We start from the raw sequence: 14,320 nt of genomic DNA, 5'->3' as shown, positions 1-14,320 counted from the left end.
TCTAGAAGGAACAGAGAGCCAAAAAGAAAAAGATTTTAATATTGTAAGTTTTGAGATACAGGCATGTGAACACTGCTGTGGGAGCTCAGCGGAGAAAGGGGCAGAGGAAGAGTCACATAAAGAGTGAGGCAAGAACTGAACCAGAATATTAGGATGGGTGGGACTTTGCCAGTTGGATAAGAGGGTGGAACATTTCAGGAAGAAGGAACAGCTTTGGAGAATGCACAGATGTCTGAAAACCCCTGTTGGATGCATTTACAGAACAGACAGATGTTGAGTGTCAGTGATTTGGAAGGTTCCTGGCAGTGAGGCAGAAAAGGGGCACAAATGGGGCTGGAAACAAGGGTAGGGACACCCACCCTACTTCAGTCTTGCTATGGAGCATTGGCTCCAACCTGTGGGAAGGGGGAGGCAACAGAAGTTTTCAAACCATTATCTTATCTCTGTTGTAGGGGGGAAAGGTAAAAAAGAAGAGAGCACATATAGAGAAACCATAATAGTGTAGTCACACTTCATTGACAATAAAAGAGCCAATTCAGTATGAATCATATATCTGTATCTAAAAACAAGCCCTAAATTATAGAGGAAAAACCCAACAGAACTAAATTAGAAAATTCATCATCATAGATAGAGATTTTAATATATCTCATCAAGTCACTCATAGAATAAGCAAAGAAATATCAATAGGGATATATAAATTTTGATCTACATGATTTTACAAAATTGACCTGACATACATAGAACAAAAGTTCCAACAATGTGTTCTACATTCTTTTTTTTTGTTTTAAGACTTTATTTTTAACTAATCTCCATACCCAATGTGGGGCTGGAACTCACAACTCCAAGGTCAAGTCACACACTCTACTGGCTGAGCCAGTCAGATGTCCCTACATTTTTTTCAAGTGCCCATGAAACATTCACTAAATTGACCATATGCTGGGTCATAAAGTATATCTTGATGAATTTCAAAGAATTGAAAACATACAAAGTATGTTTTACAACCATAATGGAATTAAGAAATCAGTAACAAGGAGTCTCTGGGTGGCTCAGTTGGTTAAGTCTCAGACTCATGATTTCAGTTCAGGTCATGGTCTCAGGGTTGTGGGATGGAGCCTCTAGTGGGGCTCCTTACTCAGTGGGGAGTCTGCTTGAGATTCTCTCCCTCTCCCTCTGCCCGCCCCCCCACCACAGGCACTCTTTCTTTTTTTTTTTTTTTTTTTTTGGCACTCTTTCTTAAAATAAATACTTCTTTTTAAAAAAATAAAAAGAAATTAGTAAAAAAAAAAAAAAAACTCCCCAAACTTGAAAGTTAAAGAATATATTTCTATATATTCCATGGACCAAGGAGAACTCAACAACAATTAGAAAATATTTTAGGAAAAACCAACTGAATGGCTCAGTTGGTTAAGGGACCTACTCTTGATTTTGGCTCAGGTCATGATCTCACTGTTGTGAGATCAAGCCCTGCATTGGGCTCTGTGCTGGGCACGAAGCCTGCTTAAGATTCTCTCTCTCTCAAATAAATAAATACATACATACATAGATATTTTGAACTGATCGATAATGACAATACAATATATTGGCAGAACTTATAGGATGCAGGTCAGATAGTACCTAGAGGGAAATTTGTGTGTGTGTGTGTATAGAAATTTATATATATTATATATATCATATATATTTATATATTATAAAATGTATATATTAGAAAATAATTAGAAAAATAGTAAGGCTAAAAATCTGAGTATCTATCTCAAGGAGCTAGAAAAAAGTATTGCAAATTAAATCCAAAGAAATTAGAAGAAACAGTAAAGAAGGAAATCTTCTTTAAAAAGATTAATAAAATTAATAACTCTCACCAAGACAAATAAAACACAAGTTACCTATAAGATGCATGAAATGAGGGACATCCCTATGGATACTGTAGAAATAAAAAAGATAATAATTATGACACTGTGGTCAAGGAAAGCAAGGGCTTGACCCGAAGCCTAGGCAGCAGAGATGAGAATGAGTTGATAGATTTAAGAGTTTGAGGAGGTGGAATAAACAGGACTGGTTGGATAGGGGGTGGGAGAGAAATAGATATAGGACTTTGTGTTAGGCTCTTATCTTAGGTGACTGTGTGGCCAGGAGCACCATTGGTGAGTCTGGGCAGCTCACACAGAGAAACAAGCTTGGGGAAATGAGGCAGAAATAACCTTTCTCTGTTTAATTGTGCTGCTTTTTTTGAGTTTAGGTACTTGCTATCTGGGACATGGGATTATTGTGTGTGTGTGTGTGTGTGTATATATATATCTATATCTATGTATCTATAGAATAGGATGTGAGGTGAATATGTCACTGTATATATTTGTATGTGTATGGGTATATATAAATAAATATATATACACACACATATATATGTATATATGTGTGTGTATATATATATATATATAGAGAGAGAGAGAGAGAGAGAGAGAGAAACCCCCAGAATATAATAAGTGTTAAGAGCACATAGAGATAGTAGAATTTTGTGCGCTGTCTGTGGGATGGAAAATGATGCAGCTGTTGTAGAAAACATTATGGTAGTCCTTAAAAAATTAAATACAGAACTGCTATATGATACCGCAATCCTACTTCAGGGGCATATACCTTAAAGACCTGACTGCGATTATCTCAAACAGGTAACTGTACCCTTATATTCATAGCAGTATTATTCACATTCACAATAGCCAGAGGGTGGAACCAACCCAAGTGTCCATCAAAGGATCAATATATAAAGAAAACATGTATGTACAATATTATTCAGCCTTAAAAAGGAAGGAAGTACTGACACCTGCTCCGACCTAGGTGAACCTCGAGGGCATTTTGCTAAGTGGAATAAGCCAGCCACATAGGATTCCCCTCATATGAAGTCCTGAGAGCAGGAGAGCAGTCCAGTTCAAAGACAGAAAGTGGAACGATGGTTGCCAAGGACTGGGGGAGGGGAGGATTGGGCAGTTAGCGTTTAATGGATGTAGAGTTTCGGTTTTGCAAGACAGGAAAGTTCTAGAGATGAGCGGTGGTGGATGCACAACAACCTAAGTGAACTTAATGCCATGAAGCTTGTACACTTAAAGACGGTGAAGATGGTAAGTTTCATACTGTGTATATTTCATCACAGTAACAACACCTGACTCCCCCCACACAGCTGGGCCCAACCCTCAGAGCTTCTTCGTGTTTGTTTGTATTTTTTTTAAGATTCATGTATTTATTTATTCATGAGACACACAGGGAGAGGCAGAGACCTAGGCCGAGGGAGAGGCAGGCTCCCTGCGGGGGCCCCGGGGCGGGGCTCAATCCCTGGGCCAGCGCATCACAACCGGAGTCACCACTGGGCCCCGCGCTCCCCGAGCCCCCAACCCCGGGCTTCTGGTTCCTCGGGTCCCCGCTCCCCGCCTCGGCTGGAGGTGACCGCCCGTCGGGGCGCCGCGCCCCCAGTCCTTCGCGCGTCCTCCGGCGCCCGCTGGGGTGCGAGGCCTGCAGGGGGCGGGGCCGCGGCGGGGGCGGGCGGCGGGCCTCGGGCCTCGGGCGGTCGGCAGGGGGCGCCGGCGCGCCGTCCCCCGTCCCCGTCCCCGTCCCCGTCCCCCGCCGTCCCCGCCGCCCCGGGCCGCCCACCCCGCGGGCGCGCCTCCCCGCAGTCCAGCGCCGCCCGGCCGGGACCGCTCGCTCGGGGCGCGCAGACCTCGCGGCCGCAGCGTGGACGCCGCCCGCCGCCGCCGCCCCCGCCGCCCGTCCCCCGCTCGGCCCCGCCGCCCGCGCTCGCCTGCCGTCCCGGGCCCGCGCCGCTGCCCGCCAGCCTCGGAGCGCAGCCCGCCCCGGGAGCCTCCCGGCCGTCGGCGACCCGCGGCCCCGCGCCCTCGCGCTCGGCGCCCGGCCCGGGGACAGCGAGGGCGGCGGCCGGCGGGGATGGGGGGCCCGGCGGCGCGGAGGGGCGCCGGGGGGCTCCGCGCGCTGCTGCTGGCGCTGGTGGCCGCGGGGACGCCCGCCGACGCCTACAGCCTCGACCCGCAGCGCCCGGTGCGCTTCCAGGGCCCCGCCGGCTCCTTCTTCGGCTACGCGGTGCTGGAGCACGTCCACGACCACACGCGCTGGTGAGTGCCCCGCGGGCCGGGGTCCTGGGTCCGGGGTCCTGGGTCCTGGGTCCTGGGTCCGGGGTCCGGGGTCCTGGGTCCGGGGTCCTGGGTCCTGGGTCCGGGGTCCGGGGTCCCGCCGGAGCCCAGCTCTCCCCGCGCCCCGCCCGCAGGCTTGGCTGCTCCGTCCGAGGCCCCGAGCCAGCAGCCCCGCCGCTCCGGGCGCAGGCTCCTCGGCCGCGGGAGCTCCGGGCGACGCCGCCTGCCCCAGGCCACTCTGCTGCGTGGTGCCGGGCGAGGCTCAGCCCCCGGGGCGCGTGTGTAGGGAGGCGGGGACCCAAGGCAGTGTCTGGGAGCCCGCGGGGCACCCTGCGGCCCAGAGGCCCCCTCCCTCCTTGCCGGGCCTCCGGGGAAGCAAGCTGCGAGGGTCCAGGATGCTGGGTGGGACGGCGGCCCTGGACCCTAAGTCACAAGGCTGGTGGGTGACTTCTGGGGCAGCCTGGGCCTCCTTTCCCACGGGCCATCGGACCTGGAGACAAGCACCTGAGGTTTTAGAAGAGGGATGTGGTTCTCTAGAGGTCAAGGAGTCTAGTTTGCTCCTCGAGAGTCCCAGAGGGTAGGAACCTGCCTCCATTAAGTGCCAGCAGCTAACAGGCACAGAGCGTGACTGCCCAGCCCCTGCGGAGTGCCACGGAGATGAGGTTGGTTCCTCCTTGACCCCTTCCCCAGGCACGTGGAAACCCCACAGCACACAAGGGTCACCTCTTCATCAGAGAGTTAGACCACAGACAGTTCTCCTATTCAAGGTCATGGCCCAGTGGGCCCTGGGTGACAGGCAAGTCTGGAGTTGGTTTTATTGTGTGGGCACCAGTGTGAGTATCCTTTGGGGATGCAGGTTAGGAAGGTGAGGTCAGGAATGTGTGCTCTCCACATGCAGCTCTGTGAGACCGTCACTGCTCTGAATTGGACAGAAGCTGATCAAAAAGGGTGCGTTTGGGGGATCCCTGGGTGGCTCAGCAGTTTGGCGCCTGCCTTTGGCCCAGGGCGCAATCCTGGAGTCCCGGGATCGAGTCCCACGTCAGGCTCCCAGCATGGAGCCTGCTTCTCCCTCCTCCTGTGTCTCTGCCTCTCTCTCTCTCTCTCTATGTCTATCATAAATAAATAAATAAATCTAGAAAAAAAATCTTGAAAAAGGGTGCGTTTGGGGACACCTGGGTGGCTCAGCAGTTGAGCGTCTGCCTTCAGCTCAGGACGTGATCCTGGAGTCCGGGATCGAGTCCCAAGTCAGGCTCCCTGCATGGAGCCTGCTTCTCCCTCTGCCTGTATCTTTCTCTGCCTCTCTCTCTCTCTGCATCTATCATGAATAAATAAATAAAATCTTTTTTTAAAGGTGGGTTTGTAGGTCTGAGCATTCCTGGGAAAGGGTGACTCCATGACCGGCCAGCGTGTTCACAATCATATTGTTTAGGAGAACTGCCTCCAAGAGGACCAGTTTTTAAAGTCCTTTGTGGCCCCTGTCCAGTCCTGCATCTCCTTCTCTACAGTTTACTCCAGTTGCTGAGTGTAAGGCTAGATTATCTTTTTCTGCATTGCCAAATCCCCCTTTTTTAAATTTATTTTTTCAAATCCCCCTTTTAAAGCCAAGCAGGCCTTTTCCATGTCCCGCATGTCCAGAGTCCACTGTGGGCTTTGGATTTGGTAGAGAATACAACAGGAGCAGTTGGAGAACGCATCCCGGAACCCCACGCTGGGCTCTTGGACTGTGTGGCCTTGGCACAAAGTATGTGGAGCCAACGGTCAGGAATTGAAGGGCTTCTCTGGGCAGGGGGCTCTCGAGGAAAGGCAGGCAGATGCTCAACCACTGAGCAACCCAGGAGTCCCTTTATCATAGTTTTGCTATGTCCTTGATGTCTGTCCTCTTGCTGCTTTTTCCCAGCATTTTCCTCCCTAGCCTTTTCTCTCCTCTCCCTTCCCTCCAATATTCTTTGTCTTAGACCTTGAATGTTATTCTCAGCTGATTCTGCTGTCCAGACTTTGTCAACTGTGGCTCTTGAAGCAATAGACTTCCAGCCACGCCTCCTTTCTCTTTCTTTTCTCTGGAAACTAGACTCCCCATGAGGCCAAGGAAACTTCTACCAAAGCCCCCTCACTCACATGGGCCCCCACCAAGACCCTGTGCCTAAATTTATTTTATTTTATTTTTTTTAAGATAGATTTATTTATTTATTTATTTATTTATTTATTTATTTATTTATCTATGATAGACATAGAGAGAGAGAGAGAGAGAGAGAGAGAGAGGCAGAGACACAGGAGGAGGGAGAAGCAGACTCCATGCCGGGAGCCCGACGCGGGACTCGATCCCGGGACTCCAGGACCGCGCCCTGGGCCAAAGGCAGGCGCTAAGCCGCTGAGCCACTCAGGGATCCCCTAAATTTATAGTCCTAACTTTGTCTGAAAGGTAGTCACCCTAAATTTACGAGATCCAGGCTCTGTGGAATCTGGATCTACCCAATGTCTCTAAACGTTTAGCTCTGGGGTTGGTTGAGTGACTTAGCGACTGATTGCTGGTCTCTTCCTACTGGGCAGTCCCTGGGCCCTGGGCCACTAGAGATGCAGACTCCTCAAAACTGAGGAGTCTGCATCCCCTCCTACTGGAGGGACGTGTATGTTGTTTCCAATTACTCATGATTATAAACAACAGCAGGGGTAAACATCCCTGTAACTAAAGCCTTGCGGACATCCTTAATTATTTCCTTTGAATAGATTCCGGGGCTTGGAATTTGCTGGGTCAGAGAGGAGGGAGGCTTGAGACGTTTTCTATGCATCTTCAAAGTGCCAGTGAAGTTAAAGTGTGTACTTTAGAGGAATGCATTAACTCTGACCCTGGGGTTTTGGAGTGATTTGCTGCAGGGCTGATCCCGTGCAGTTGAAGAACTTAGCCATCTCTGTGAGGGGAATTAAAAAGATCACAAATAGGCAGAAATGGGTGTGAGAAGTAAGTGATAGACATGAAAAGGAAAAGAAAGACATTGAAACTTTTGAGAAGAAGGAAAATGTTAATTAATCCTTGTATTTGGAGTTTGTCTTCTTAAGAAATTCCTACTGAGCTTCTTAGTTCAGTATTAGTGGTTTAATAAATTGGCTTCATGTTAATTGAACACTGTTTTACAGGTAGAAGGATTTGTTGCAGATAGGATAGAGGAGCAAGAAGAATGTGCTGGAGGGGCCGGGGATACAGCCCAGGCACCAGGGTCAGGGTGGGCTCTGCCGCAGAGCTGAGGGTCCGTGGTGTTAACGTGATTCCAGGCGCACATCGCAAAGCACGTGTATGTGCTCTGCCAGTAGAGCTAACACTTGTTCTTGAATCCCATAACTGAGCATACCTGTCACTGCTCAGAAAGTTTTAGATCTCTGCAAGACCTAGAGGTGACCTTGCTTCTCTAAACCCTGGGGCTTGAACACAGCTTCTCTGGTCCCATCACATCCAGAGCAGAGCCCCAGACCCAGTGTTTGGCTTGAATGGTCCCTCTGTTGCTGTGCTCCAGGCAGTGAGAGTTGTCCTCATGGGCAGGTGGACCAGAATATCCCAGACAGTGTTACAGATGTCATTTGGGTGCAAACATACAAATGACTCAGTTTCTTCTTTGCCAGCAACACTCAGGGCGTCTGCCTGCCAGAGTTAGCTTCCTCTCCTGTACCTCTCTCCCCACACCCTCTGCCCCGGGTCTTCTTGCATCCTTTGAGCAACAGCACTAGGTGCCAGGGAACATGGACAAAGCCCATTTCTGTCCCCTTTGCTTAGACGTGTACCGGTTCTTCAGCTGCAGGGCAGACAACTATAACACCCTGTGATATAAATAAATGCAGCCCGGCTGGCGTCCAGCCCCCAGAGTGGGTTTCTTTCACACCCCTCCCTTCCCCTCCCCTCCTTCCTCTCTGCCCCAGACGCCCTGGAGTCCGAGGTGGTTGGGTGCATTGGCTTCCTTTCTGGCGACGTGCTTCCTGCCCCATCTCCCGGGACACATCAAGACGGCTGTGCTCAGGCGCAGAGCAAGTGCTCGGAAATGGAAGACGCGCCGGCTTTCTGCTTTGTTAAGGCTGTCAGAGCATCATTCAGTGAGGAATAGGAGGTAATTCAGAGCCAAGGAGAACATAACATTCTCCTTTTGCATTAAGGTTGAGAATTAAAAGAACAAGCTAGACGGTTCTGCACTGCCACTGCAGTTGCTATTAGCCAGATGGATTGCTATTTAAATTAAAATTAATTACAATCAAATAAAATTAAGAATTCAGTTTCTCAGTCATACGAGCCACATTTCAAGTGCTCAATATCCACACGTGGATAATGACTAGTGTACCGGACGGTATGTAGAATACTTACCGTGGAGAGTTTTGGGCAGCGTGGGTGTTTAGAGCAATGAATTCAGTCTTGAAGGGCTAGACAAGGATCAGATGGTGACATAAGAAAAACAGAAAATCAGCCGTTGGCATATCTGTGTATCAAAACAAGTTCGGGTGGTTAAATCTAACTCCGAATTAATAGTGGACAAGCCAGGGAGGCTGACTTCTTTGTCTTTTCCCTGCTCAGACACTGGAGTGGCTGCTCTGCTAAGGTGGAGGGATTCAGGAGTGGAAACCCCACCACCTGTCTGATGGATGACATTGTGGGGTTCTTGTCTTGTGTCTCAGGCACAGCCTAATATGTGGGCTCTGATGGGGAGAGGCTCGTTCTTGGGATGGCACAGGTGGTTCAGAGGGGCAAAGGGGAGACCCCCATGAAGGCAAAACTTCTAAAAGGGGGACCCTGGGATCCAGGACCTTGCTGTAGCCCACTGCCTGTCTCTGGGAGGAGGCATCCAGAAATGGCAGTGGCAGCCGCACCTTCTTCTAAGCTGCATGGGGCATGTCTTGGCTGAGTTCTGGCCCATACCAGGCCCTTGGGTGGGAGTGTGGCTCCACTTCCCCAGAAGGATTTTCTGGAAGTCACATTTTCAGACCCTGTTCTTCACACCTGGTTCTTACTGCCCTGCAGAGCCTGCTTTCTCAAGCTCTCAGGAAGGCATGGCGTGTGTGTGTGTGAGACATGAGTTCTAAGGGACCCAGAAAGTGTCTCTTGGGGTCTCTGGGGTGTTTCTCTGCGGATCTGGAGAAGCTGGCAAGGGTGCTGTTTCCTGAGCTAGTGCTGAAAGCTGGCAGGGGCAGAGGCAGAGGCAGAGGCAGCCGTCTTGCCCAGGGGAGAACGTTATGGGGCAAGAAGACGACTCTTCTCAAGCAAGTCACTTACAGCTCTGGGTGTGAGGGTGTGAAGAGCTGGGCCCCAGCCAGTTCTGACTCCCTGCTGACTTGCTGCTAGTCCGGAAATGGTCTTTTTCTGATAACTCTTACTGTGATTTGTTTGGGGGGAAATGTTGTTTTCGTGTGTATTAAAAGGAGCCAGTGTGTTCTCAGAAATCAAGGGAGTAGCCTGTAACTTTAAGAAATGAAAACTGATCATCCCAACAGATAGTATTGGTTGGGCATCGCTCTGTAAGGGGTCAAATGCTTTCACAGGCATCATAGTCTTTAGTGGAATCTTTGGGACAAGCTGGTTGCATGGTTTTCCAGTTTGCCAGTTGGAGAACTGCAGCTTAGAGTTACCTTGTCCAAAGCTGGCCCCAGGCTCGGTGATCAATGCACATTGACTGGGAGCTTGTGTCAGTGTTGTGTCCTCTGGGAGTGGATGCTCGGGCAGAGATAGGAGTACCAGAGAAGTGTGGGGGGTAAGGGCTATGGAAGAATGGCGGGAGGGAGCAAGGAGAGTTCAGACTGTGCTGTAGATCTAATTAAGGTGTCCATCAGTTCAGCAGGGCCACCCCTCCCCCTCGCCCCCACCATGATCCTGATCAGTCATTGGCTGTGCCTGCCTGGGAGGAGCATGGCCTCAGCTTGATTGCTCTGCCACCCTGAAGAGGCTGCCCTTGGGGACTGTCAGCTCACTGCCCCCTTGTAGCTGAGCAGCATAAGGTGGTGCAGGGGATGCACGTCTCCATGGCTGCCATGGAGCCCATCGTCTGTGAATCGCTGTGTTAGGAAGGTATGAGATGTGCTCCTTGGCCAGCAGTTGTGGCTGGGGATTATCTGTGCCTTTGCTTATTACGCTGGGTCAGCATGGGGAACATTAGGATTCTGGCCTACAGCCAACTCCAGGGTGTTCTAGCTGCTAACTGATGCCCAGGGCACCTCTTCCTGATTTCAAGGAAGTCACAGGTGAAGGATGGAAGAGGGAGAGCCCCCCCCCCCCCCTTACCTTGAACCATTGGGCAACTTATGAGTTCCTGACCAGAGGGAGCAGTGGGACCTCATTCCTGGTACCTTGTGAACCACAAGCCATTAAACCACGTGGATTGGTGACCAGCCCAAGCAGAAGAAAGTGTTTTATTATGACCTTCCTTTTTCCAGAGGGAGCCCTAGAAAGTGAAAGTGAATCCAAGATTGGGAAAGATCTAGAGTCTTTGAAACCACAGGCTCTCTGGGTCCCCAATTTCTGCTTTCTGAGAGAACAGAAAGGCCTTGTGTTGTGAGTTTGTTCACAGCTGAAGCAACATGGTGGCAGCAGCCATGCATACTGAGTCCTTAGCATGTGTTGAGTACTATGCTACATGCTTTATATGCATGAACTCATTTAATGTGCCTGAGTCTCAGCTGGTTGTCATTCTAGTCCCATTCACAAAGGGGAACACTGAAACACAGAGATGTTGCTTGCCTAGGTCAGGTGGCCAACGTGGCAGAGCTGGTGTGTGTTCTCTGGAAAAGAGGAATAAAGAGTTTCTCCCTCTTCTCATTCTTGGGTGCCTTAAATGAGGTGATGTCCACAAAGCCTGGAATACCACCTCCAACACCTAGGAAACCCTTGATAAATACTAGTACTTCTTTTTATTTTTACTTGGATCTGGCCTTTGGAACTAATGGTCCTCTTCATCCCAACTTGAGATACTAAAAGAGTTTGCTTTCAGTACATTTATCAAAATCGAAGTGTCTATACTCAATGCAGAAATGAATGTGATAGACCTGTGTAAGGTGCATTCGTTATGTGTGGTTTCTAAAATTTTGGTCATACTCTATGTAAATCTGCATTTTTGTGTATTCCATTACATCCTCTCTGCTTCCAGAAGGGCTCTGACATGGCTTCTTTATTTTTATTTTTATTTTTATTTTTTAAAAAGATTTTATTTATTTATTCCTGAGAGACACAGAGAGAGGCAGAGACACAGGCAGAGGGAGAAGCAGGCTCCACGTAGGCAGCACGACGTGGGACTCGATCCTGGGACTCCAGGATCACGCCCTGGGCCAAAGGCAGGCACCAAACTGCTGAGCCATCCAGGCGTCCCTGAGATGGCTTCTTTAATTGGAGGCCTGTGGGATTGGACATCCCAGAGCTTTGCATGCTGCTTTCTTCTCTCAGCAGGTGGGATGCCACCCCTGTGGTGGGGTGCTCCCCAGGATGGGGGCTCCATATAAGTCTGAGAGGTAGGTCTGTAGTTCTAAGGTTGGGGGGTAGTAGTGAGAATTTTAGTAAAAAAGTATAAAGGTAAAAGTACTAACCTGTTCTTGGAGAAAAAATTCTTGCAAGAAAGCACTGGAAAGACCTCATGGCTTTTATTCACATCTCCCAGAGTCTTGCCTCTCTTGGATTTTAATGTTTACTTGATGCTCTCAGGTGGAGAAGGAAAGCATTGGCTCTTTTACCATGCTCCCTTCTCCAGTGGCTGCTTCTCGGTGCATCTGCCAAGACCTGAGGCCCTGGCCAGGATAGCAGCCTCTGAGGACACTTCACTCCCTGACAGAGGCCTCTCCACATGCCTCTCCACGGAGGGGACCCTGCCTGCGCCTCTGCTCTGTCCCAATTGGGCATGGAAGCCCCTTGTTTCATTTTCTGACTCCGCATTTGGATTGAACGCCTCCCTCTTTCCCTTTCTTTTTTTTTTTTTTTTTTAATTTTTTTTTTATTTATTTTTATTTATTTATGATAGTCACAGAGAGAGAGAGAGAGAGAGAGAGAGGCAGAGACACAGGCAGAGGGAGAAGCAGGCTCCATGCACCGGAAGCCCGACGTGGGATTCGATCCCGGGTCTCCAGGATCGCGCCCTGGGCCAAAGGCAGGCGCCAAACCGCTGCGCCACCCAGGGATCCCCTCTTTCCCTTTCTTTACTCCAGCGTAAAGTTCCCAGAATAAAAATATTATTGCCAGTCTTTTATGAGTACTGTCTGTGTGCCAGAGGGGGTATGTTCATCGTCACTCTGAAGCAGTGGGGCTGCTAGTGAGGTGCAGAAGCCAAAACCAAGGTTACCCAGCAAGTAGATTGCAGAGTTGTGATTTGAACCTGGATGGGCCTGACTTAGTGCTGGTCTGGCCATTTTCAGGGTCAGCCTTGCTACTGTGCCCTCCCCCATCAAGCCCCTGTCCAAGGTATCCATTTCCTAAGGAGGAAGAAAAAGTGCCCTGATGCTACTTCTAGGAGCATTTCTGTCTGCCCCTGGCCTTGGTGGATGAAAACTCCTACCCTGTTCTCAAAAGTCTGGCCATCCTAAATGCACCCCCCCACACACATGCACACATACTTTGCCATTTCTTTTCGTGCCTCACTGCTGTCCTGGGAAGAGGACTGTGCATTTGTATTATCTTTTAAAGACGAAGTCCTGAGTGGCCAGGGAGCTTGCCTGAGATCACAGAGCTGGAGGTGAGGGAGCACGTTCTTCAGGGCTGTATCTCCCACCCCACCCTGCCTTTCACATAGCAGGGTCCTCAGTAAAAGTTTGTGGTCCTGGTTGGCAAGAAGATTTCCCTTGGGGGAAGGAGAGGAGACCAGACAGCTGGAGAAACAGGAGCAGCAGTTCTCAGCTGCAGAGCCAGGTCCATAGGCTGGACTGAGGAGCAATTGGGGGACAGTGGAGGTACCACAGTGCACTTCCATGCAAAAGTGGCATGTCCTACCTTGATGCTCTGTTTTCTATTACCACAATGTTGCTGTGTAACAAACTACTCTACGACTCGGGATTAAACCAGTCACCATTTATTAGCTCATGAATCTATAGTTGGCAGTTTAGGCTGGGTTCAGCGGGATGGTTCTTCTCTCAGCTGGGCTCATGCATGTGTCTGCTGTCAACTTCTGGTTAGGCTGGTTGGCCGGCTGGTCTAGGATGGCTTCACTGGGGATGGCTCCTCTCCATGTGTCTTTTACCCCCCAGCAGCATGGCTTGTACACATGATGGCTGAGCAGGGTGCCAAGAGAGCAGTCAGGAGCATGAATGATCTCTTGAAGCCGAAGCTGGGAAGTCAACCACTCCCCCTCTGTCACATTCTGTTGGCCAATACAAATTTTGAGCCTGCCCACATTTAAGGGGTGCCGGGGGTGGAGGGTGGGGACAGACGTCACTTCCTAATGGAAGAAGCTGCAGAGCCCCATTGAGAAGGGCATGGCTCCTTTTGCAGTCTGCTAGTACTGGTGAGAGTGTCCTAGGCATTCCTGGATTTCTATGAGCTCAGCTGAGGGTCTGAATAAATTCCTGGGTCTGAGGAGCTCCTGAGAGTGCTACGAAGATGAGGAGCTGGGACAAGTTGGGTGCTCAGGTGTTTGGCCTACTGTCTAACATTCTCTCTCATGTTTCATTGAGCACCAACTTTGTACCAAGCACCATGCTAGGTACTTTATAAACATTAGCTTAAACGTTGTGAGAACCCTTACTAGGTACATTTCAATTCTTCCTGTTTTACAGAGGAAGAAAATGGAGGCCCAGAGTAGTGAATCTATGTGGCCTCAGATAGGACACTTATCAGTGTTGCAGAACTTGAACCCTGTGCTATCCCTGTGTTTCTTACACTTTTCCCCCCTGAATAACTTGCCCTCAAAGCTTAGAACTCAAGTGGAAATACTAATTTTAAACCCCTAAAAAGCAGTTAGTATTCCCTGTTTTGAGCCCGAGCCTCAGTTTCCCCAAATGTAAAAAGAGGAGCTTCTGGGGCCTTTTAGGTTCGCCAGCTCTGTTGGCAGGCATTGGCCCTAGAGAGTCTGTGCTCTCTGGGTGTTAAGGGTTCTGTGTGGTCAGAGGTGGCTCCCTGGCACCAACCAGCTCTCTCTCTGTTCAAGTCTTGGCTATTTTCTGCCCAGTAAGGGAGGTGGAGTGATTCTTAGGGTATCTGGGCAGTGTGGAGGGACATGCAATGATTGAATTCCACTCATGTAACTGACACATGG

General features: G+C 49.8%; 1 protein-coding gene across 4 annotated transcripts in view; it reads left to right on the top strand.

Annotated features, from left to right (window-relative positions):
• Positions 1-3,679: 3,679 nt before the first annotated feature.
• ITGA9 (integrin subunit alpha 9) overlaps positions 3,680-14,320 on the top strand; it is a 353,990-nt gene continuing 343,349 nt past the window's right edge. For 3 of the 4 annotated variants that reach the window (XM_072793385.1, XM_072793383.1, XM_072793387.1), the window contains exon 1: positions 3,680-4,109. In XM_072793385.1, coding sequence (XP_072649486.1) covers positions 3,925-4,109 — 185 coding nt within the window. In that variant the 5' untranslated portion in view covers positions 3,680-3,924. Of the gene's footprint in view, positions 4,110-8,073; positions 8,219-14,320 lie in introns of those variants that run through there. The other variant, XM_072793386.1, reaches the window with a different exon arrangement.

Source organism: Canis lupus, chromosome 22 (genome assembly GCF_048164855.1).
Source record: "Canis lupus baileyi chromosome 22, mCanLup2.hap1, whole genome shotgun sequence".
Classification (NCBI taxonomy): Eukaryota; Metazoa; Chordata; class Mammalia; order Carnivora; family Canidae; genus Canis; species Canis lupus.
The sequence above is the reverse complement of the archived record's forward strand: the minus strand, read 5'-3'. Positions and strand labels throughout refer to the sequence as shown.